This window comes from Grammomys surdaster, unplaced genomic scaffold, assembly GCF_004785775.1.
Source record: "Grammomys surdaster isolate TR1022 unplaced genomic scaffold, NIH_TR_1.0 126086, whole genome shotgun sequence".
NCBI lineage: Eukaryota > Metazoa > Chordata > Mammalia > Rodentia > Muridae > Grammomys > Grammomys surdaster.
In genome coordinates, this window is record NW_021620894.1 from 1,980,237 (window position 1) to 2,006,479 (window position 26,243).

The following is a 26,243-nucleotide window of genomic DNA, read 5'->3' on the forward strand; positions in this document are numbered from 1 at the left end:
AGTCCTAGGGTTTGTATCCACCAGATCAGAGAAAGAGCATTGACCTTCTCACTCTGCTGTCCAGATACTGCAGCCAATGGACATCTGTTACAGAGGGGAGGGGGAAATAGTACAGGATATGATTCCTACACAGACCCATTCTCTTTGACAATCAGCCAGACATATAAGAAGACATATAAAAATATCCATTTGCCATAGACTCCCGCTATGCTTTAATTAACATTTGTATAGGCTTGTGGGAGCTTTGTACCCATTTTGAACTACTATATCTTAAAACAGTCTAAATAGCTATAAATTTAATCAGCATTTTATAGACACAAGTTTATTTGAGGAGGGACAGTTTAGGAGGAAAAATACTTGTTAGCAGATGTGTGTTCTGTCTCCTGGTATAACATAGACCATAGCCAATGATATAATATAATGCTCAATAATTTTCCTACTAGTTGACCTTAGCAGATAGAACGCTCTTAGTGAGCAAGCTTGTTAGGTATATGATAAGTTATTTCTCAGACAAAGAAAGGAGCCAAATCAAGCCAGTTTAAAATACATAAAAATAGAGGTTTATTGGGAAACCGTCTGGGGGCAAGCAAACTCCATGGCTCTAAAGGAGGCCAGGAAAGACACCTTGGGGAGAGAGAGAGAGGGAAGGGTGAAGAGAAAGAAAGAAAGCTAGAAATCATGCAGAGAAAAGGAAAAGAGGGAGAGGAAGAAGAAAGAGAAGGAGAAGCAGAGAAAAGAGAGGGAGAGACCAAAATATCTGAATAATACAGCAAAGAACCTCTGTGGAAAGAAAATCCCAGTCCGTGGGCTAGAAAGTTCAAGGTGAAAGGTGGGGTATGCCAAGTAGGAACCACCACTACGACCAAGGATAACGTTTGCGTTTGCTCACAGGGAGACACCCAAGAAGATGCCAGGAGTAAGGGCCTCATCTAGCTGTGTGCTTATCTGTGCTTAATGATTTCCAAGGCAAAGGGAGACTTCCAAATGGTGGCCATTATCCTAGAAAGACTCAGACATAATTTTCTCAGGAAAAGACGTAAGGTGAACCATAATGAAGAAAGTTCCCAAAAATGTAACATTTAGAGACCAAATCCACAACGTTAGAGATAGAAGGACCGTGATTACATCTATCTGCTCCATTTAGCTGAGACTGTGTTAAGCATCACTGCTGCCTTCCTGACTCTCGCCTTTTCCAGTGGATATGACTGTATCACTGTTTATAAAACATGAAACTGTAAAACAATAAGCAACGGTACCGCAATGCTAGCCCTGTTTGCTTTATGTTTCTGTGACTCCTGGTTGCACCAAGAGCTGTGGTAAGGTAACAGATGCAATGCACAGCATCGGAGGCTTTGCAAGGTCCTTGTGAAGCGGTGCCTTCTGTAAATATCTGGCACTGCAGGTCTTAGAAGGAGAGGCTAAGGATTAAATAATCATTTTTATTCAAGGCTCTCCACTCCACACAGCACATTCCTTGCCTTTAGCACAGATTCCTGCTCTTCTGCTCTTCCAGCAGCTGTAAACAGCAGGAGCGTGACCAGCTGACTCACTAGACTGTGGGACAACCTGGAGACCAGGTCTGTTTTGGTATGTTAAATATGCACTTTAAGTATTTGTTCCAGGTTCTGAAGTCCAATAGTTACAGCGTTTTATATCATTTTTTACATAATACATTTTCAGCATTCAACTTTGAAAAACAAATCTTCTACCTTTGATTCGCTTTAATAGGGTTTTGTTTGTTTGTTTGTTTGTTTGTTTTTTGAATCTCTGAGTAGATCGTTCAGCCGGGGAAGAATGGAGCCGTTGCTCTAAATTTTAAACAAAACACTTTCATCTTTCTATCAAAACAGAAGCAGAAATTCACGATTTCATTCAGAAGTTTCAGTTCATCCCTTCCCTCATACAAGTGTAACTTAATAGCTGGTTCCTAGAAGGGGGCGGGGTCTTACAGGAAGTTCTGCTTTAGTTGCTTTCACTTTACTGCGCGAACTTCTGGAGGTTGGTGATTGCTCTGCTCTGCTCTCACTGGGAAGAATCCTACTTGATCCCTCTAAATTCTAAGAGCCTTTGATTCCAGTTAACAGCACAAAGTATTCTGGGAAGAATCCTACCTGATCCTTTTAAAGGGTAAGAGCCTTTGATTCTAGTTAACAGCACAAAGTATTTATTATAAGTGTCTTTTAGTGGGAAATCACGGGTCTGGGATGTGATGGGGCAGAAACTCATCCTGGTGTGTGTTTTCAGAAGATTTTTCGAGGTTGATAGTACATAAATGATTTCAGTCTCAGGTTCGTATTCTCTCTGCCTCTCACCTGCAATTGATTCCTGCTGGAAAAATTTAAAAACTATTTTATGCCTGCCTCCCTTCTCCTCCTTCTTCTTACTCTCTCTAACCCCCACCCCCCACCCCCCACTCCCCACCCCAGACCTGGTTTTTCTTTGACTTCCCTCTTCTTATTCTTCCTTCAATGTACAAGAAAAGTTTTTTTTGGTTTGTTCTTAGTTTTCGTTTTTTTTTTTTCTTCTCAGTTTCAGTTTAGTTTTTCCTATGGAAATGCAGCTTTGATTATCCACCCACCTTGATCCCTTGCGTTCCATAAACCCTTCTTTATAGACAGTGGAGAAACTGAAGTGGTGCCTTCTGTAAATATCTGGCACTGCAGGTCTTAGATGGTGAGGCTAAGGATTAAATAACCATTTTTATTCAAGGCTTTCCACTCCACACAGCACATTCCCTGCCTTTAGCACAGATTCACGAACTTCTGGCAGCTGTAAACAGCAGGGGTGTGGCCAGCTGACTCACCAGACTCTGCCTGGAATTTAAGCTGCTCACTGTCCCGACTGACTGTTAGACTGACTGTTAGCTTTATAGATACATCCAGTTTAAGGTTGTAATTTTGATTCAGGTCTATAGCCAGTCTTTAACTCCAGGCGTGGTAACACCTGCCACATCTGATTGACTGTGGAAGAGGGATGGAGGGGGAACGGGTAGAAGACTCAGTGAGGGAAATTTGTTCTGAGGTTGGAATCAGGAAATAAATATTTCATTGTAATTGATCTCTCTCTCTTCTCTCAGCCTCCTGCAGTGGCCAAGGCCAGCCTGAGATCTCTGCCGTCAGACATAGTCTATCCTTCGGCTGTGCTCCTCCTGGGTGAGTCTCCCGCTATAAGCTAGTGTCAGTAGAAATTCTTCCCCCATACTCCAGGCTCCTTCACCGGCCCCCAGGAAAAGCCCTTTCTTGTGCTCCTCTGCTTCTGTGAGCCTGGGTTCCTATGCTTGTGATCCTCTTCCTCCTCCTCCTCCTCCTCCTCCTCCTCCTCCTCCTCCTCCTCCTCCTCCTCTTCCTCCTTCTCCTCTTCCTTCTCCTTGTTTACCTGCTACCTCTCTGTTGCTGGCCTTATTTGAGCCATTGTAATTCTGTCAGACTTTTCCAACTGCTCAAATAACAGATGTAGAACACAGCTAGTGCAAGTGAGTATGGCCTGAAGCAAGGGTGTGCCCAGTTCCTGTCACCAGGCAGCATCCGAGCTCAGTGTGGTGTGACTCTTCATAAGACTTGAAGACACCAACTGCTCCAGTCTCATTGACCAGGCTGCTCTGGCTACTTGAAAGACATCTAGGTGATCAGACAGGCCCTATCTTGGATGACTTCATGCAGCCACCTGCAAGGAGACTATGTGTGAATGAAGATGGAGACTCATTGAGCTCAACCTAGTAAAAAGCCAGGCAAATCTTTTCTGGAATTGTGGGTGGTCAATGTAAACTTGTTGCTGGGATATCTTGAGCAACTTCGAGGTCCCCTACAAAACCTTCAGAATCTTAGATTGGAATTGCTCAGGGATGGAAGGGCTGATCTTTCAAGAGAGTTTCCCAGCCTGTATCTGATAGAAAGGGCTAGATTCTAGGATACTTAGACCCTTCACTGTGTTTCTGGACAAACATGGTATGTGTTCCCAGGTGTGCCCGTTCAGCTCCTTATGATGCATTTCCAACGAAAACTACCCTTGTTAAGCACTGTGGTCACATAGAGTTACAATCGGGAGGGGCAAGCTAGCCCATGGTCAGGTTTAGAAAGACCCACAACAGCTCCTAGCGTTATCACAGGCCAGCATTCGGATTAGAGCAATCTCTATACTCTGTGGATACAATAATCATGTAAATCATAACCGGGAAAATAATCACTCTATCTCTTTGTCATCTTAGCATACTGAAGATTTATATAATACCATAATTAATTCAGGAAATATAATTAAGAAAGTCTGTTTGAAAAGAAAGAAAAATACGGTGCATCTAATCTCTTTATACCTGAGAATGTCTTTCCAAATATATATTTTTAATTTATCCTTTGAAAATCATATGGATGCATGAAATGTATTTTGATTATATCCCCATACCTGCCCCACCCTCACCTTCTAGCTCCTCTTGACCCGTAACATGTCTCTCTCCCAACTGCACATCCTTCTATATTTTTTCTTCACTTATTGAATCCAGTAGTGTCTAGATGTGAATAGGTGTGGGGTCATGATTAGAATAGGTGCAACGTACCAAGGGAAAAAGCCACGGGAGAAAAAATTTTTCTTCTATTCCAAGTAGCTATCAAACACAAGACCGCTCAGGTAGGGTTTGGACTATATATCCCCTTCTTCAGACATGTCTTCTGTCGCTAAGAACCCCAGCTCTGAGATCATGAAGACAATGGACAGAAAACGCTGATTTTCGATAGCCCTCCCTGGCCCTTACCTCTCAGAAACTTTCTGAAGCTTCCTTGTGTTCTCTGAGTATAGGTTACAGGGTGATAGGTATTCTTGTGTGGGAATGCAGATGAAATGATATGGATGGTCATTTAGCCCTAAGCATTCCACAGTCTCTTATTTCCTTTCTGCATTGGACCAGTAGTGATTACTTGACAATATCTTGAAAATAAATATCGAGAACAAAACAGTGGGTAATTTCAATACTAAGTCCTAAGGAAAAGTGATTAAGTGAGCAGTATACTGCAAGATGTCATTTGGATCACAAGGCATGGAGGTAAAGATCTGGGAAGAGGTACTGAAGATATGGCTAGGTCATCACAAGCTCTGCCGTTTCTTCTGAAGGACCACAGCGCAAGTCTCAGGTCCTACATGGGAGCTTATAACCATCATTAACTCTAGTTCCAGGAGATTTAATATCCTCATCTAGCCTCTACTATGTGTAATGTTATGCCTAAGAGTGTGCCTGAATGTGATACACAGACAACCCTTCAGGCAAGCACTCTTACATACAACATAAAAATAAACTAAATGTTTTAAAAATTGAAAGATCTTGAAGTGGAACAACTCAAATAAATGATAATAACCGTGTCAACAGAAACAACACAGACGTTGATCCTCATGGATAAATACCTTCTCTGGGCCAGACCTTAGTATTAGAAATAATGTACGTAACATATTGCTTTGATTCTGTGTGGAGAACGCTGATGTTCAATGAGGTGAAAGTATGGCTCCTATCCAGGTTGCTTTGGATGAGTCATTCAACACTGTCTGAAAAAAAAAAATAGAATGGTGTTTGAAGCAACCTCAAGATATTTTAAATATTTCCTACGTAGTGGACACGTGCACCCTCACCACCTGAGCACCATTAACCAGCAACCTCACCACTGGCATCTCTCCTCATTTTCAACATCTAATTGCTTACTGCTACACTAAAAATTTGAATCTGTTTCTGCAAGAGAAAAACACATAAATTACTGGTACTGATGATGTGACTCCTAACCTCTGCCTCTTAATGGTGTGCCATTTCAGAAGCGTGCAGTCACCATGGAACAGCACTGTGGTCTGATCACTGGCGACAAGGAGAAAGGTAAGCCTGGCTTGCACTCTTAGTGATGAGAGCTGTGTGCCCAGAACAATTCTTCATCTATGGGTATCACTGTAGAGAAGCTTGTTGATCTCCTGCCCTGATTTCTTCCCCAGTACCACTGAAGAGCATCTCAGTGACCTTGTCCATCAATGACTTTGTGGCTGCTGTGGCTGCAACCTTAAATTATGAGAATGAGGAGAAAGTCCCATTAGAGGCAGTCTTTGTGTTTCCTATGGATGAAGACTCTGCTGTCTACAGCTTTGAAGCCCTGGTGGATGGGAAGAAAATTGTGGCAGAGTTGCAGGATAAGACGAAGGTCTGAGGGATGAGTACATTATCTTTTCTCTTCTTTATTTGAAATTGCATTCTTCTTCATCTTTATAAGCAATTCATACGTGCTGATGTTGTCTGTTCCTTTATTCATTCATCAAGTGCTAGTTGCCCAAAATCAGTGAGGCAGAGGACATGAAGTAGAAGGTACCAGATGAATTGTAAAGTTCGCAGGATCCATGACACGCCCCTTGAACAGTTTGTATTTTCTTGATTACTTTTGATTTCATTGGCGTCCACCCTTCTTTAGGCTCATAGCGAGTATGAGGAGGCCCTCTCCCAGGGCTACGAAGCATACTTATTGGAAGAGGATGACTATTCAAGAGATGTCTTTTCTTGCAATGTGGGAAACCTGCAGCCTGGAGCTAAGGTGGCAGTTACCCTGAGGTATGTGCAGGAACTGCCCTTGGAAACAGATGGGGCCCTGCGCTACCTGCTCCCAGCAATCTTGAATCCAAGATATCAGCTCACTGGTAAGTCATTTCCGCCTTTGACAAACCAGTGATAGAGTGACTGGGAATATACACAAAATTTGCTTGTGCTGGAAATTGTTGCTATGAAAGACAAAATTAATGTACTTTTTTTTTGTAGAACAGTCAGCGAGCAGTTGCTTGAACATACGGAAACCAGCAGTTTCTCTGGAGGACCTGCCTTATACACTCAGCATGGTTGCCACCATCACTTCCCAGCATGGTATTGAGAGGATCCAATCCAACTGCTCCTTGACCCCTATTCAGTACCTCACAGAGAACAAGACTTCTGCTCAGGTGAATAGTAAAAGAATACTATTATCAGTGTCAGTCTTCTCAAACTTCATTGTTGACCTGGTCCTCACTCAACCTTCCCACATCTTGCTTGTTTTTTGTTGTTGTTGTTTTGTTTTGTTTTGTTTTGTTTCTGATTATGCTCCTGATGGAAGAAACCTCCAACCTTGAACTCTGACCTTATCTCAGGAAGCAATCAGTGGGAATTCTAACATGGCTTCTCTGCTGGTCCCCTACTCAGGTCTCCTTGACTGAAGGGCACAAGTTTGACCGAGATGTGGAACTCCTGGTTTACTACAGTGAAGTGCACAGCCCCAGTGTAGCTGTGGAGATGGGGATGCAGGACATGAAGCCAGGTATTTTCTGTATCCCACTAAAGTCCCTTTCTAAGATGCAACTTTCAATTATCCTTGATTTTCTATCCTCTATCTAGGATCAGTATATGACCATTGAAATGTTGACTTTCTACTTCCACATAGAAAAATGAAAACCACTTAATAGGTAATCAGGTAATTATGTCCTTTAGGCTAAGTCACTTTTATTATTGGAGGATTAGATTATTAGAGGAAAAAATATGACCAAATAATTCAAAAAAAATCATTCAGCCCATTGCCAACATGTGACAATGACTGATCTTTACAAAAAGGACAACTAGAACAATAATCCCGTGACCACTTCTCCTTTCATAGCATCAGTAATGTCCAAGTCTGATAAAGCCTCATGCTTTACATGGTATGGTGAGTTACATTCTCAGATATCGCAGAAGCAAATTAATTTGTTTCAACTGTTTTAAAAGTATTTGGGCTATAAATAGTAAAGTAAATACTCAGTTTAATAATTTATTTACTTTGAAATATTATTATAATTTATATAATTAAAATATAATTAAATTATATTATTATAAATATTATAAATACTTATTCAATATGAAGATGATATTGACTTATAATAATATCCAGTATTATTAAATAACTGAAATATAAAAAAATTAAAATCTGTATTATTAGTTACATGATGAGTTATAATATCATTATTAAAATAATGTACATTTACAAACTGGAAGATTTAAATAGAAGATCTCCAAATAATAGGAATGAAAAGGTAGTTATAATTCTTAGTACTGTAAAATAATCATTGGAGTAGGAAAATAATAATACTATAATCTAGGCAATATGCATGTTGCAATTTTTCTTAATGAATAATAATGTCACTTTAGCTAAGTATGTTTTGTTGAATAATTTATCACACCTACATGCCATCTTGCTGCCACATCTTCCTTCCTTCCTTCCTTCCTTCCTTCCTTCCTTCCTTCCTTCCTCCCTTCCTTCCTTCTTTCCCTTTTGGTTTCTGTTTTATAACTAGTAGGAATTGCCAAATTTAACATAGAGTTATTTTTAGTTCCTCTTTGTTCCAAGGAAATTAAACTATGAAACCATCTCTCAAACTCCTTCTTTTTAACTTACCTTATTCTTTTTTCTTACACAATGCTGAGCTTCCCAGTGAGTTTTGATTTTTATCTACATTTAATTGTCATTTTAAACATTTCCCTATAGGCACACTTAACTCATAGAAAGGGTGGCACCACTGTTGTTTTGCTTGCTTTGGTTTTTCTGGCGCATTCTGCACTGGGTTGCAAGGATCATAGACATCACAAGAAGGGTACTGAAACTTATTCATCTTCAAGATGGGTGCATAGGAGTTCCTTGGGTGTCAATGATTTTCACAGTGTGACATCTGGGCTTTCCTTTTTCTGTTGTGACATTAAGCACTGAGGACTTTTCCATGAAGCTGAATTTTCATACCTAACCCCTCAATGACCTCACATTATCAATATTTGACAAAGGTGATTTCCACACTGTACCACAAGTGGTGGCTTTCTGATCCTCCCTCACCATTTGGTTTCTTGTCTCTGAGGTCTCTCAGGGGAATACCAGCTTCCCTGTATTTCTTGTAACTGCCTCATCTCCTCTGCAGTTTTGTGATCTGTCTTTGTGGGTCTTGATGATTTCTTGATCTCCTTTTGCAATCTCATGACATAGTCAAGCTTATATTTGGTCTTCACTACAGATCATCTCAATTCTCCCGGTAGACCCTCACAATCCTGGATCTGACTATGTAATAACTGAGGTCTCACCTTCCTTCTGGGACACCTCCTTAGTCCTATGAAGATTTTCTCATCTCTTTTCTGTGATCAGCTTGTATAGGCTACTGGAGGCTATAGTTGTTCATATCTCAACCTTGATAATTTCTTCCATCTAGGATTCCTAATTCTTGCTTCCTAGTGCACATATTTTGTCAGATATCTGCCCGTTCTCATACCCTTCAGAAGCAAAGGGAAGCTTAACAGGTAGTTTAGCTCACAAAAACCCTCTAATGTTACATCAGCATGAAGCATAGCACTAATAAACGAAGAGAAATGTTACACTTAAAACATAATTGCACAAAATTAATAAACATAACATATAAAATTATAATTTACTGCTCAGCATGAGTTAAGGCCTACCTTCAATTCCTTAAGCATATTGTACGACTTGACCTTACAATAACCCTGTAATAGGATACTGTAGAAGAGGAAACTGAGGCTAAAAAGCAGAGGTGCTCATTTAAAAAAAAAAAAAAAAGGAACCTCTGACTTATGAAAGTGAAATCGTTTGAATTATTTTGAAAGAACTCGTAGACACCATACATGGAAGGTTGACCAGCTTCTCACCAGTGTGGACATATATCACATCATTCTCGTGGATACCCTTCTGGCTTCTCAAAAGAATAATAGTGTCATGGTAACCACCTGTCTCCCAGGATAGGAAGAAATCTACTTTACATGTTAAAAAATAATGCTTCATTTGCATAAGTACATATCTAAAGATATGGATCCTGATCATGTTTATAATGTTTTCCCCTAGCTTTCTAGAGCAATATTTCTGAGTAGCCTGCCTTTGGAATTTATTATTTTAAACATTATGCATAAGAGCATCATTTTGGCCAATAGTCTAAAGGATTTAATCCCAGAGGCCCATGTGATCTCTTCCTCATGAATAAGATTTGATGAGATTTACCCCTATTCAGAATCTTGACTGTATCCTTGAGCTCTTGGAGGAAGCTGGTAAGCTAAAGTGCCCTACTCGAGTGTTTCGATGTCCAGATTTTGCACGCACTGATACTGCTGTGCTATTTGTCTTCTAGTTCCTACCCTGTTTTCCTCTCTCTGCCCTCTGTTCTGCTCCTTTCATTTTTCTGCTGACAGCTCACATTTAGTCCTGTGTGAAAAGCACACAGAGAGCAAACACAGGGTTCTGTTGGCGCTTTCTGAGTTCACCATTGAATTGGAAACTGATTCTTGGGGAACTTTAGAACACCCAGCTTCCTTGTACCTTACAGGGTCCTTCTCCCTTCTCTACAGATAGTTTGATGGGAGCTCCTTCTGCAATGGTGAGCTTCTACCCAGATATCCCAGAAGTGGAGGCCTCAAAGGCCTGTGGAGAATTTGTGTTTCTCATGGACCGCTCAGGAAGTATGGAAAGTCCCGTGAGCAACGAGAAGAATTCTCAGCTACGAATAGAGGCTGCCAAGGTAAGCCAGATCCTTCACTATTTAGCATTGCCATGTGAGGAGGATTAGGAAGGGTAGGAGTAGGCCCATTTGTAGCTGTAGGTCGGTTCTATATCTGAGTCACAGCAAGTATAGCCACTATGTTCTCAGCCTTGAAGTACAAGGTAACAAAAGATGGTGACATTTCTTACCTTGAGGAGCTAGTCTGGGGTCTGTGTGTTTGGTAGTGATATGCTTTGTAAAATGGAGTATGAAGTGGCAGGAAGGGGTGAAAAGAACAAAGGAGAGAGAAAGAGAGGAGGCCAGCTTGGAAGACATGGAGACAGAGAGAGAGAGAGAGAGAGAGAGAGAGAGAGAGAGAGAGAGAGAGAATGGCCAGAGGGCCAGAGAAAAGCCAGAAAGAAACAGAGAGAGGGGTCAGAGATCTCCAGGGAGGTAACAATCTTTTTAAAGCAAGCCAGGCTCCTACCTGGCTGTTGCTAGGTAACTGTTGGGCAGAGCTTAGAAGACATGCTACCAGGGAGAACCCTCTTTCCCTCTATCTCACTATCTTTTCTCACCTTCAGGAAACGCTTTTGCTGTTGCTGAAGAGTCTGCCTATGGGTTGTTATTTTAATATCTATGGATTTGGATCTTCCTATGAAAAATTCTTTCCGTAAGTGTTTTGCAAGACGTGTGCTTTAAAGGGGGATCTGGACTTTTAAAAAGACTAATGCAGAGCTGACCTGAACATTCGGGTTGTCAGGAGTAACAACGTGCAATGTGTGCTACTGCCGTGTGACTCAACATGCTTGTTTCTCTAAGGGAGAGTGTGAAGTACACTCAGGAAACAATGGAGGATGCAGTGAAAAGAGTGAAGAGTTTAGAAGCCGATTTAGGGGGCACTGAAATCTTGACACCCCTCTGTGACATTTACAAGGCAGCCTCCATTCCTGGTCACCCCCTGCAGGTGAGCACTGGACGCATAGGCAGAGCAAAAATAGCTCTGCATAGTTTTAAAGAGGAAAAAAAAAAACTTTAAAGAGGAAAAAAAAAACAGGTTAAGCCAAGAATGATAAAGAGGAAAATTCTTCGATAATCCAATTCTGAGTAGTCTTCTGTATAGAATTGAGTAATGCTGTGTAAAGAGAAAATCAGACCAAAGGCAGCATTGTTTTTTCTTTTTTCCAAGTGGTTAGGCAGTTGATACCACAAAGCTTCAGAAGAAGCAGCAGGGGGAGGATGGGAAACTTCTCAGGGATCTGAAAAGTCTCTGTGACAATATGCAGCAAGTGACAGTGAAGCACTAGTGTCCCTGTCCCTGTGTGAAGAAGCTTCAAAGACTGGAAACAGCTGTGTCCTTGATGCTCAAAATATTGACTTCTGATGAACTCGACAGAGGCTGAACAGATATATTCTTTCTCTTTCAGCTCTTTGTCTTCACAGATGGAGAAGTGAGTGACACATTCCGTGTCATTAGGGAAGTTAAGTTAAACAGCAAGAAACACAGGTATGAGGAGAGAATGGTTTCTTCTATGCTGACTGGAGCCTAAGCAATACCCCATGGGGCTTGTTCCACATGCTATCAGGGGAACATAGTGACTAAGCGATTTTTCAGTTAACTCCCTGAAATTCTCTATAAAATTTAAAAATACTGTTTCACTTAATATTTATACCACAATGTTATTGTTCCTTATTTTTCTAACGCTCTGAATGATACATCGAATCATCTTTTCATCATGAAGAGATTGGCAAGTTAAAATCAAAAGTTAATCAAATATTTGGTATCTGACCAGATGAGCTGTCAGGGAGGACACCCTGAGTGTCTACCACAGGTCTAGGCCTAGACAGCTATCAGTCTTCATTCTCTCATTCCACCATTCACTATTTTAAACCTAACTGATGTATAATTCTTCTGCATATTGAGAATTTCTCCATGTTTTACTAATCATACTGAGTTTCTCAGTATGTCTCTATTCCTGCATACTGCATCATTTTTATTTTTTTAAATTTCACTAGGTTGTTGCATGTAGACACAGTCAAGTGTCGCATGTTGGGTTTTCCATGAAGTAGCTCAGTGTATATTATATTGATGTTTATAATGATGATTGCCTTTGAGCATTAGTAATTGTATTACATGTCACAAGCAATCCACTGGATAATTCATTTATATGAGAGGGTATGAATAAGCTAAGACAAATGTTACTATGTATTTTCAAGGATATGCTGGGGTCCAACACTACAGAAAGCTAAGCACAGTTGCAGAAACAAAATTACTCACACCATTCGTTAAGTAGAGTCATCTAATTTCGGTGGAATGGAAGTTTAACTCATATCAACTTATGCAAATGATTTTCCAAAGCTTCATTTCCTCACAAAATTATCATTTATGGTCTTTAGTCTTACCCAATTTTTTGCATGGCACAATACTTTTCATGCTTTAAAGTTTTATGTTCTTACACTTTTAGTGTTTACTAGCCATTAGAGTGCCCTCTTTTGGTGCATCTTCAAATTTCTTTGCAAGTGATATTATTTTTCCAGTAGATTTTTCTGTTTTTACTGAGTTGCATTTCATTTTAGGTTTTGTATATGAATATATCGATAAGTCTATACTCAGTATATAAATGTTAGCTTACTCGGTAACTTACATTTCACAATCAAAATTTTCTTCTTTGCTTTTTGTGTTTCAAGATAAGCTTCCTTAGGTAGTCCTAACTGGTATGGAACTCTCTGACTAGACCAGGTTGCTCTCAATGGGTGTCAGTCTGCCTGCTTCTGCTTCTAGAGAGCTGGGATTGCAGGCAGGTGCTACATCCCTGACTCAAACATCTGACGTTTCAATTTCAATTCTCTCAAGATTCTCTTTGAGATTACTCCCTTTGTATTTGGCCTGTTGAAGTTTGTCTTCATTCAAACTATGCAGAACACTTATGTTCTCTCTATGTATTGATTCTTTGACAAAGTCATATAGATTCATAATACATTCTGCTTACTATCTCCTCTGACCCTTTCCTATCACCCTCCTGCCTCCATCAGTCTTCTCTTCCCTACCAGTCCCTTTCCACATTTTATGTTCTTTTACTTTATAATGCTACCCAATTTGTTAAATCAGTGACATCTGCATGAACATTGTATTGGGACTATCCTTTGAATCATGTTGTGGGAATACAACTGAAGGCTATAAATCTCCCTGTTCTAGTTCTATGAGTCTTACGTTGTTACTTCCTCAATAGTCATGCAACGATTGCTTCAGGGAAGATATCCTACCCAACAGATGGTATTATCATTTGTAGGGCTCACAGCTGGATAAAATCAATGAAGCCTTTTCTCCATAAGCACCTTTTATAGCACCTCTTGATCTCTCTATATCACACAAGCAAACTGAGTGGTGGCATGAGCCTTAGAATCATACTATCTCTCTTTTGTAGGAAGCCATAGCAATGGCAAGACCAATGGCTTTATTTCTTTCAAGTGAAACTTTCTGAACAATGTCTCTTAAGCAGTTACTCCATTTCTGACATTGAGTTTTTGTTTAGTAACACATGGTTTCAAGCAGAAGCCTTTTCCAGACATTAGACTATCTCCCTTCCAATTTTAAGTTAGGAAATGCAGCACAACAAATTTTATTTCACTTCCTCCCACCCCCAGAACTGAGTTCTAGCTCAGACAGGTTTCCTTCTGAGATAGCAGCTAACTGAGTCATTTTGTCTCACCTAGAACAATCTATAGCCCAAACATCATGTGAACTTTCAATTTTCCTGGTTTAGGATCCTAAGAATTCGGGGTTATCTCTCAATATGAGCAATTTCTTTTAGAGTTTCTGAAATATACTTCAAGTTCAGTTTACCCACAGATATTTGGTATATCTTGTATCTTTCATTTCCTCATTGAAATCAGTGTTTGATTGTCACAATGATCATATGCACATGTGCAGATTGTTTCTGAGCCCTCTGTTCTATTCTACTGGCCCCTTGATACAAATGTGTTCTCGGGCTATTCTACGTAAATTGATCGTCTCTGGCAATTCCTGCCCCTGTAATATGTTCATTTTAGTAATGAATTTAATCCATTATGAGGAAGGTGGTGATTTTAGCCTTTATCATTTTGTGTGGGAATTGTGACTATCAATAATATATTTTAGTCCACCTTGCACTTCTGAAGAAACTCATCTCAATCCTGATGAACAATCTCTGTCACATATCTTGGATTCAGTTGGTCCATATGGCTTTGGAGTTTGGAACATTCATTAATGTGAAATAATTCTGGGAAATTTAAATTATATGTGAGGTTTATGCATCCATGCATACCTGTATCACACAATGAGCCCAAGACACTGCCCTTCTCCTATTTTATGAAAAATGGCCTTTCTTTTATTTTTATTAGAAATGGCCGGTGTGCCATTCAGACCTAGTAGACTTTGTAGGGGGTTTGGCATACTCACCTTTACATGGTATCTTTCCACTGATAGGTCTTACTCTTTGCTTTCAACTATTGTCAGACTGAGAATTGACATCTTTAATCCAACTAAACTTAAATGAACTTTATAGCTGGGTCAGGTTTTACTGACATCTACTCGGGTATTAGTATTTCTACATTGTTCTGTGAAAAATTCTCAGGTATTTTCAGGCCCACTGACAAAAACTCAAAACTACCATTTTCCTGCTACTTCTGAAACTGCTATGTTTCCAGCCTCGCAGTCAGAGACTTCAAATGATAAATGGACAGCATTTGCAGGCTCATTTTATTTTTTCTTCTCTGCATTTCCAGGTCTTGGTTCCTAGGCTCATATTCTCTCAGCAGTCATGGGAGCCAATTGTCATGGCCTTTGGCTGCATTACAGAAAGTATTAAAACTCTTGTTTATAGGTCTCCAGTTCTCTCAATCCTAAGTAACATAGTCAAGGTTTTCTGTGAATAGAACTCAGTTTGTTTTGTTTTGAGCCTTGTATTTGAGTCCTATAAGATCAGAATCTCTTAAGTAGTCATCTTAAGAGATTATCTTAGTCATCTCTGAGTCTTCTGCAGAACACATGTCTGAACAATCCACTAATCTGTCTTTCTTATTGAGAATGATAAAACCAATAGTCACTTACTTATAGGTTATTGAGAAGGACTAAAACTATAGTTTAAATAAACTCTGGTCCTCAAGCTTGCACACCGGAAAGACAAATTCTAAGGTCCAATTCAGGGATATTGACTCATATTACCAAGAACCACAGATCCTGAATATATCAGTCAAGATGTCACTTACTTATCACTTGATGTTTTCATAATTTACTAGGGGATTTTGGAGCTAAATCCTTGCTAGTTAGCTGGTACCCTATCTTCCCTGTAGTGAGAATAGACTTATGACAGACATTGCAAATTCCCTGGGCCCTAGATCTTCATCAACAAAATGAAACTGGGCCTTTTCTCTTAGAAGACTCATGATATTAAATTGTATCAGTTATTTAGAGGATTTATTACATCCCAGAGAAATAAAGTATGATTTCTAAATGAGCGCATTGCACTGGCTTTGAGGTAAGTACCTTATCTCTTCATGTGTTTTTCACCAGCCCATGTAAGTCGATAATTCTGCTATGGAGAATCCGTCTCTAATGTTCATCATTTTACCATTGCAGATGTTTCTCCTTTGGTATTGGAGAAGGAGCCTCTACCAGTTTAATCAAAAACATCGCCCGGGTATCAGGGGGAACTTCAGAGTTTATCACAGGCAAGGACAGGATGCAGACCAAGGTGAGAACAGACTGAGTTTCCAGAGCTCTGTAGTCCAGAATGAGCATGAGATAGGACAAGGATGCTGAAGCAAAGGCAGATGATCTATTCTTCTGAAGGACACGTCTTCACGAGTCTCAGACTGTACTCTTCAAGGGTCCACTTGTTATTTCTATTCTGTTTTCATATCAGAAGGCTGACATCTGACTGTGGCTGCTGGAAATCCTGAAAGGAAGTAATTAAGGCAGTTGTGTCTCTTGTTTTGAAGACAAGAGAGAAAGAAAGTGAAAGCTTTAGCTGCTCTATCTGGAGACACAGACTGTATTCTGAGTAAATCCAGTAGAAATCCATTCTCCATGCACAAGACACAAAAGACAAGCAACTGTGTATGTCTCATAGACAAAAAACATGCGTCTCGTTCCTTTATTAGAATACAAACGAGGTGGAAGATTTCACTAAGTATCTTTCTCAGGCTCTCCATGTTGTTAGTGTCTCGTCTCTATCTCTTTTGCAGGGGTTTCCTTTCTTATATATTGCCTTTATACATATCTACACTTTTATATCTCTCGAGTGTAACTTCACCATACACATAAGTAGAGGAAAAAAATAACATTTCTCACTTTGTACTGGGGATTAGACCTGATATGAGTTATGCCCTAGGTCCTGATAAATACTCCATGAATACCAGTAATTCTTATCATTTGTATGTATAATTCTGCCTCTTCTCTCTTCCAACAGGCTCTTGGGTCTCTCAAGTTTGCGCTACAATGTGCAGTGGATAACATCTCTCTGAGTTGGGATTTGCCTCCTGGTGTGTCTGTTAAAATGCTTTCTCCAGAGCAGCCTGCCATCTTTAGGGGTCAGAGGTCAATCATCTATGCACAACTGACTGGGCTTATGCCTGTGAGTCCCTATACTTATTCATTTTTTTTCACTCAGTGGAGACTGTATCAGTGCTTTTATTAATACTGGTGGTCACTTGGGATTTCTGCAAGATATGGCTCTTGCCCCACAGCCAGCCAGCCATCCTCTGTTGTATGTCATGGCTAAATGCTCCTGCACTGCCAAATTCATAGCCTGACATCCTGTTGATATGAGGAACCTCCAGGTCATGTGTCTGTTTTGTCACCCCTGCTGTTATGTTTGTAAAAGGATAAAGGGGAGAAGGAATATGTTTGGTGGTTGTGTAGTTAGGTATGGAGGAAAGGGGACCTTCCGAGGGCCCATGCTGAGGGATCAGCCACAGGACACAGAACTGTATAGTATAGAATAGAGTTTATTCAGGGCATGGGGAGGGGAGTTGAGAAGATTGTAGAGACAGAGAAAAGCAGAGAGAGAGAGGAGAGGGGAGGAGGAAGAGGAGAAAGAAGAGGAGGAAGGAGGGAGAGGAGGAGGAAGAGGGGGAGAAACAGAGGAGGAGGAGGAGGAGGAGGAGGAGAAGGAAGAGGAGGAGGAGGAAGAGGAGGAGGAGGAGGAGGAGGAGGAGGAGGAGGAGGAGGAGGAGGAGGAGGAGGAGGAGGAGGAAAAGTAAAGCTGGTCATGAGCCCATAGACCATAGAGAGAGCCGGGTTATGGAAATGGAGAGAGACTGGGAAAGGGCTAGAGGACAGAGTGGAAGCAAGAGGGAAGATCAAGAGAGAGCAGAGGGGGAGTGGCCAGCCCCTTTTATAGTAAGTCAGACATGCCTGGCTGTTGCCAGGTAGCTCTGGGGCAGGACTTAGACTTAAATGCTAACACCTGCTTTCGTCTTATGTCTTATTTGTAGCAGGGGGAGAGCACAGGAGCAGTGTGCATCAAGCACATCCTCCAGGGCAAGAGTCTGGAAAACAGGGTGACATTTTCCCTACAACCCAAGGCAAATGCCAAGTAAGACTTCAGCCATGCTTCTCCTTCTCCACATTTTCTCTGCTCTCCCTGCCCTCCTCTCCTCTTCCCTGCCCTCCCCTTTTCTCTGCTCTTTCCCTCACCTCCCTTCTCTTCCTTTATTGTGCAATCCTTGAAAGTTCAATCTTTCCTGTCCCTGACCTCTGCTGTATCCTCTAGCTCTTCTCATTCATTAACCTCTTTGTCTCTGCATTCCATTCTGACTGCAAGCACTAGCTTTTAAGAGTCTTTGATGTGCAGTTACTTCTCTTTAATTTTCTGCAGTATCTTCTTTCAGTTTCACCATTCATCGGCTGGCTGCAAAGTCCTTGATTCAGACCAAGGATTTGGGATCCGAAGAGGCCTCAAAAGAAGAAAAAGAGGATGTGATGAACATCAGCCTTCAGTCTGGAGTCCTCAGCTCTTTCACAGCCTTCATTGCCATAAACAAGGAGCTTAACAAACCAGTGCAGGGACCTCTGGCCCACAGAGTGATTCCTAGTCCAGAGACGTTTAGCCACACATTCAACTGTTACTCTGGTATGTTTTATCCCAATTTAAACTTGTATTTACTGTATCTTAGATATTTAAGTACAACATATAAACAATGGTAAGATTCACATTCTCATAAATTTAAATTGAAATACAATTCTTAGAATTCCTGGGTTTCCCTCATCCTTCTAAACCCAAGATATACAACTTGTCATAAATTTTCTACAAAACTATATTATGTCCAACTGGGAGGGAGATTTCGTGTAGAAGTACAGAAGAGCACAAGACATATTACAATGCAGAAATATCTGTAAACATTGGATAACAAAACCTTGACACTTGAATCTGACTTTGTTTTTTTGATAATTAATCCGTGGCCACTCGGAGTGGCGATTAGATTAACTAGAATCAGTTAATGGTATTGGTAGAATAAGGAATTTATAAAACCAGTAGAGATCAGAAAGGGCTACAGGGGCCTACTAGGAAAAAAAACCATCAAACCAATTTCTGGGATGACTGAAAGTCAAGCTGAATTTGACGACTGTTTTTTTAAATAGTCATAAACACTATTACGAGCCCTGCAGTGTATGAATAATTTATAGCAAGAGTTAGGAGCTTTAAGTGAAGAACAAATTGGGCCCAGGACTGAATTGATTTCTAATGTATGATTTTGACATACAGGTCTGAATTATAAATTAAGGCTATAGATTGAATATACTGAGGAGGCTGGGAATATGTGTGAGCGCTGTTTAGCTTGAATGAAAAATAAAGTTTGAAGGAAGGTGACATATTTGGAAAATTAGAGACATTGCGTGCTAAGCACAGGTCAGGTCAAAGACCATTTTTTTAAAACAGAAACCACTATGTTAAAACACTAGAGATATGGGTGTTGTGTTTTAAAACTAAGATTAAAATATTTCTGACAAATCAAACAATTCTGCTTAATAGCAATGACTTGAGGGCATGAGAGAGGTGCCTTAGTCACTGGATCTGAAGAAGACAAGGTGTAATGTTTCAAAGGTGACACTGGAAGCCTGGGTGTGGCTTTTTTCTACTTTGGGTATTGGTCAGAGGTAAATTAAATAGTTGAGGGTTGACAGATGTGAGGACACATGGAAGATAACCCAGGTGAGAGAGAAAGCTCAAGAATATTTTCTTGAGAAAATTACCAACCTTACCTTCTGAATCTGGATGCTCAGGGTACAATTGAGCTCCTTTTAAAGGGGACAGAGACGAAATAGCTTTGTAGACCAGAAAAGTAAAGTATCTTAAGTTAAAACGTAGCTGGAAGAATCCTCTTGTGTTAAAGTTTAAGATGCAGCTATGATTGTTTAGCACTTGGGAGATGTTTTAAAGACTCAATAGGAAATAGAATGAAGGCTCGGGAGAGGAGGGGTCTGTATGGAGACAGTGCAACACAGGAGAATGGACCATCATTTAAGTGGCTGAGGCTGATATGGGTAGTAGGGCTGATGTCTTACCTCCCTACACTTTTTAATCTTTGCTTGCTGCAGAGCACTAAGGATGCTTCAGCCTTCACTAGGCTTTTGTGTTTTTCAGGTGTCCTGGCATGCTCAATGCCAATAGATGAATCATTTGCACTGCCTTCCCTGGGATGCCTAATGTCAGAATCATGTACACCAGAAAGTGTTCCATATACAAGGCAAAGTTAGTATCTCAAAGGGTTTATGGAGACAAACTTCTACAATCTGAGGGCACTTCTTTCTTGGAAAAGATTCTCAGCAATGTTTGTTTGTCACAGGTACTGATTTTTTCCAGCTCCAATCTGCAGGTCTTGGAATGACAAAAGTAGCGTCCAGAAAACAGAAGAAAAAAACATGTTTTTCTATCAAGAAAAGGAACTTGCAAAATGAACACACAGGTGAAATGGTGGTCAGATTTTTTGTTTCTGGTTTGTGATAAGCACAAACTAACCTTCTGTCTTCTTACTTTTGAGCTTTTACTACCTAGGGATGACCTGATGCATCAGACAGTAGGTGATATTTGACATCCCCATGTATTTGCCAGAATGAGTCTAGCTTCATTAATCTACAATACAGCACTTGATACCTTCTAACCTACTGTAGTTGAGTGTCCTCTAGTTCTTTAAGGTCATTGGCTATCTCTGCCTAAACAGTATATGTGTCTTCAATGAATGGCCCCAGCAGACTCTACTGCTGCTGTATTTGGACCAAGAGCATCTGGACACCCATCATATATCAGAAATAGTTTGGATTTTCTGCAGAATCTCTACTACAGCCTCCTATGTCCTCAGGTGGGCTGTGATCCCTGTGACTCTCTAATTTCTCATGGCATTCCTCTTCTTTAATTTTTTTTTTTCATAAAGCATCTGGAGAGAATGTTGTCCTGCAGATGATTTCTCTCCAAAAGGCAGATGGCTCCTGGAAGCTGGATGAAGATCTGGCCAAGATCCTGGGCACTAAGTTGAAAGACATCAAGGCTGCAAACCCTGTCAAGGTGAGATGCAAAAAAAAAAGAAACAAGGGGAAGGGTGTGTGCTTCATGAAATCAGAGACACAATGAGAATTGAAGTGAACCAGGGCCCAAGAGAGAAATAAGAACATAGGTAATGCAAAGGGGACATAAACTTGTAAGATGTAGATGATTAAATCACTTCTACCTTAGCTGTGTTCTGAGCATACAGAACACAGAATGAAGAGCCTAGCTGCTGGAAGGCATGGACAGGATGATGGATGTTAAAGGGAAAAATAAATACTCTTCTGAGTTAGTCTTATTCACTGAGACTATACTGCAAAACATATTTTGGTCTTCACGCTGTGCTAGACATTTTTTAATCACTTAATGCTCTTATATTTATTTGATTCTCATTTCAGTTAATTAAGGCAGGTTCTGTTTATACAGCCACATATAGATGAAGAAATTGACCATTAAGGTCATGGCTGGAGCACTGGCTCAGTGTTTAAGACCACTGGATGCTCTTCCAGAGGTCCTGAGTTCAATTCCCAGCAACCCCATGGTGGCTCACAACCATCTGCAATGGGATCTGATGCACTCACTATTCTAGTATGTCAGAAGATAGTGACAGTATACTCATATAAATAAAAATAACTAAATCTTTAAAAAAGTAAACAAACATTGTGTGAGCCAGTCAGTGCAGAGCTAAATTCAATTCTAAGATGCTCTGTCTTTAGGGCCTCCAGCAATACCCCAATCATTGCTGTTTTTTATGTCCCCAAATAGGATGGCTATAGTAAACTTTATTTAGAATTTTGAGATAACCTTCTGAATGGTCTAAATCTACTTGAAAAATATCTTTTCAATGAAAGACTTATGTCAAATACTAAAGAAGAAATACAATTTTGACTGATTAAAATATGAAACATAATTATATAAACTTCAGATGTTCTGTGGTTATACTACTTCTATCCTAGCTCCTAGTCAGGCCTGGCTACTGAGCCTATGAAATGTGGTGAATCCAAATGAGATATAAATTGTTTAGTCAGTAGAGGTATCTATACTGCAATATATAAACTGACTTAATTATTTGAGGGTAAAGCCATGGGAATATTTCATTAGAATTATTTCATCTAGAATATTTGTGAAAATGGTAATTCATTTTTAAGAGTTAAAAAAAAATGAAATCTGCTGCCAGAGCAGTAGATCACCAAGAGAACTCAATACCAGCTTACAGAAGGTCATGTATTTGATTCAATGAAAACATATAGCAAAGTAAAATGAATATATATATATATATATATATATATAATATACATATAATATATAACATATAATATATAATAACATATAATATAACATATATATATAGTTGATTAACTCACTTCTACTTTAGCTGGAGCATACAGAACACAGAATGAAGAGCAATGATGCTAGAAGCTTTTTATATATATATATATATATATATATATATATATATATAATGCTGATATATGAATTTCAGTTGGAAACCAGAAAATTTTAAATGATGAATCTTCAGAGTGATTTATATATTAGCTGAAAATAATGCTAATGAGTAATGAATCGATGTCAAAAATGGAGACATCTTCCTAATGCATCCAGTAAGCTCTGAAATTTTAGAGATCTATATTTTCAATAATGACCTTAATGAAGATATAGATTAAAGGTTTCTATAGGTAGATAAGAAAACTGAAAGGAAAAGTGATAAACGGGAAACTCAAAATCCCTTGAGCATTTCTGATCATGGTTTGTAATCAGTGCCAACAGGACTAACAAAAACTATGCAGCAGGAATAAGCGTCAAGAATTGCATCTGATTCTTCATCCTCAGGTGTGTGAAAGAGACAGAAAACTTACAGAGAACAGATGCACATAGAATCCAGAGGTGTCAGGAAGTCACAGGCCATGTGAGCAGTAGATCTGAACCAAGATCCTCAGGATGAGCTTCATTCTTGGGCTATGATTACAGATTTCATATGCTATTTACTCTACAATGTACCTATGTCAATCATTAGCAAAATTCCAATATCCATCATTACTAGAATATAGTAATCTATAGACAAACTTTAGCCAATGTTTTCACTTTTGTGCTACTTATTTTTGGTTTGGAAATGTTCTACTTATTATTCTTAGGGTTTTTTTTTGGAATTAAGGATAAAATTTGATGAACACAATACCTTAAAAGAAGTCAAATTTACATTTTCTTCTCTTTCCAATATCCAATTATTCATGCGCTAAGTGTTTGGAAGTGTTTTGAGGAATGTGATGATGGTTACACTGGACTTATAACGTAAGTCCTTTCCTAAGTGGTAAGGGAAAGCTGTGACTAGTCTTTCTAGTGAGAATGGTAAATGAAATTCCATGTAGCAGCAGATTAGGGAATGATGATGAAGGTGATAGTAAATCTATTTGTTTCCTCTTGAGGGACTTCATGTCCTGCCCGTAGAATCACAGAAATTTCCTTCTGTTTTGCAGCATGAGGACCCCTCAGCCTGGGCCACAGTGCTGGCTGTGATCTGGTTGCATGCCAATGGCAAGGACTTAAAGTGTGAGTGGGAGCTTCTGGAAAGGAAGGCTGTGGCCTGGCTTCAGGATCATGCAGGTAGGAGGAAAGACCCTCCCTCCCTCTCCTTCTTTCCATCTGCTTCTCAAGGAGTCCTGCCTCTATGTGTTGCTGAATACTCAGGAGTTTCCATGGTTGCCCCAATCATGCTATCTCAGAATATTGTCTGTTTCTCCAGCTTATCCCTCCTTTTCAGGATTAGAGTGAAGTATGTCCTTGGTAGTTAGGACAAGTTGAGCAAAGAGAAGGGGCACAGATGTGGATGCTTAGCTGAATAAGACTATCCCTAGGCATGCAGCAAGTGCTTCTGGATGTTTATTGTATCCTCATTGCTGTGTGTGTCCTTATGGACAGAAATGACTAAAACAGAATCAGAAGAAGAAAGCAGGATGCTGAATCAAGGCGGAAGGGGGATGGAGGAATGACTGAGGAAGGTTGAGGAAAGAGCCTCCCTCTCCTGTCCCACAGTTCTGACTCTTGTTTCCTCTCCTCACAGGCTCTTCCATCCCCATGCTTGTGCAAGCTGCTAATAGCGTCCTGAAATTATCAGTGAATCCTGCTGTCTTCGGCATCTAAAGATGTCACCCATGAAAGCAGAGCCTTTCCTGGCTACTCTCAAGTTTGTCACTTCTTGGCTGAGATAGCTTTTGGGCTCTATTCATGTCTTTTCATTTCATCATAACAAGAACATACCCACAGCCTTGCTTATCATTCTTGGTACCTTTGCACCTGATTTTTTATCCCTATTATTTCTTTTGTGAGAAGTTAGCATAGTCTCCCAACATGTTTTCATCATGGAGATTTTTGTTCTATTCATATGCAGAATGACACATAAAGTTTTCCAAACCAATTACAATATAGTTACAATATAATGGTTGGCATGGAATCTAGAGTAAGCATGCAGCATTGACCATGGGCCGTGCTTAAGTTAATAACCTGCAGTATTGTTATCTACTGTCTATGCAGAGTATGGTCTATGTAGTATGGTCAACAAATGGCTTTAAACTCACAGAATCGGCCTAGCAGGTAGCACAGCCATGATGGATGCTTCTCAGTTGAGGACACTACATGTCTTGAGGACCTCATGCTGTTATGCATTTTTGCTCTGCCTGTTTCCTTCACATCCCTCTTAATCTAAAGATTGTATAAAAACTCTAAGTAGGCTTCCAGGCCCTCACTGGGCAGTATCATTGGCACTAAGCAATCATAATGCCTGATATCTTTCAGGTATTGTTGCTAGAGCAGGCTAATGATTCAATTACTGCCCTAGGAAAGAACTTAGAGATGTGGGTTGTCACCAATGTGTGGAGAGCTTCTGGGGCTGCTTGACAGGAATCTGACTTTGGCCAAGGACAAGGAAATGGGCTTTAGGCAGGAATCTGACATTGGGCCATGACAGGGAAGTAAGTTCAGGCAGGAATCTAATTTTAGGCTAAAACAGAGAAGTAATTTCAGTCAGTCATCTAAGACTTAGGCTAGAACAAAGAAGTAGGCTTCAGACATAAATAAGACATGGGCTAGGACAGGAAAGAAAGCTCAGATGTTTTTGTCATCCTGATGAGCCCTTAGAAACAGTGATCATGAGAGTGATCATGGGAGTGATCATGGGACCTTTTTTATTGCCTTGTTTGTCCCTTGACTATTTGCAGCTATTGCATTGCTGGTACCTCAACCTAGACCTGACCTAAATACTTGCATGTAATTAAAATGGTTTAAAAGAAAAATGGGTAAAAATAAACCTGCCTCCGCCTTCAGCCTCAGAACTGGCTGCGGTCATGCTTCAATGTTGTCTGATTGTCTTTGTTCTTCTTAATCCTCACTTATGTGCTGGAGAACCTGTTGACTGACTGAGCTGGCTTGGTCAACTACCCTTAGAACCTTTATTTGGAAAAATAAAGTTTTTAGTGAACCTATTTTAAGATGTTTCTTGCTATTGACACCGTTTAAAAAAAAATCTTAATGAACATTTTGAAGTTCTAAAAGGTACATACAAATTAGTTAAGCAAGAGACATTTCATGGTCAGAGAACAAGAAGACTGGCAGCACTGGCTAACATGGATCTCACTAATGATTGATCTGTTATGCCTATTTTTGCCTTCAGCTTTCTGGTATGATTTAATAAGAATTGCTGATGAGTAGAAATCCATTCTTAGGATTTACAGTAGATAAGACTGACTTTTATATAAAGGTTCAGATTTGTGATTCGCTGAAGATTTTTATAAGATTAATCTTAGAGATAAATAAAAGAATTAATCCTTCCTTTTTAAGTGCCAATTGCTGCCTGCAAGTAACAGGAGTTGGCTGAGAAAACTACCTTGCTTACTCATGCTTTTTAAATTGATAAGAAGTTGCTTAGTTATGAATGTACATGGGTTCTTGGGAATAGTTTATTTTCTTTACCTGTACTACAAAATGCTATTTCTTGTAAAGATGTTATGTAATATCCTGTTCGTTTGTTTTCTTTTTCATAGTCATTCACTAGAAGGAAAATAGAATGTAATCAGATTGTAATTTTACACTGTTTAAAATATTTTGCTGGGATATATAAGACATGGGAAAAAATAAAATTGTTGAAACTCTGCTTCTTCCACCTCCAAGTATGTGTGTGTGTGTGTGTGTGTGTTTGTGTGTGTGTATATGTGTGTATGTATATGTGTAAAGTTTGTAGGAGAGTGCATTGGAACTTTGTTC

The 26,243-nt window shown here is 39.8% G+C and overlaps 1 protein-coding gene across 1 annotated transcript; it reads left to right on the top strand.

The window, feature by feature from the left end:
• Window positions 1–1,997: 1,997 nt before the first annotated feature.
• LOC114611128 (von Willebrand factor A domain-containing protein 5A-like) lies at window positions 1,998–24,968 on the top strand. Its single transcript, XM_028755777.1, has 20 exons — window positions 1,998–2,127; window positions 3,077–3,152; window positions 5,785–5,842; window positions 5,956–6,158; window positions 6,423–6,645; window positions 6,764–6,939; window positions 7,178–7,292; window positions 10,337–10,506; window positions 11,052–11,140; window positions 11,290–11,434; window positions 11,895–11,974; window positions 16,085–16,199; window positions 16,917–17,081; window positions 17,944–18,044; window positions 18,340–18,581; window positions 20,094–20,201; window positions 20,296–20,415; window positions 20,881–21,011; window positions 23,465–23,591; window positions 24,049–24,968. Exons 3-20 carry the CDS (start codon window positions 5,800–5,802, stop codon window positions 24,126–24,128), a joined length of 2,433 nt encoding a protein of 810 aa, XP_028611610.1. The 5' UTR covers window positions 1,998–2,127; window positions 3,077–3,152; window positions 5,785–5,799; the 3' UTR covers window positions 24,129–24,968.
• The last annotated feature ends 1,275 nt before the right edge of the window (window positions 24,969–26,243 follow it).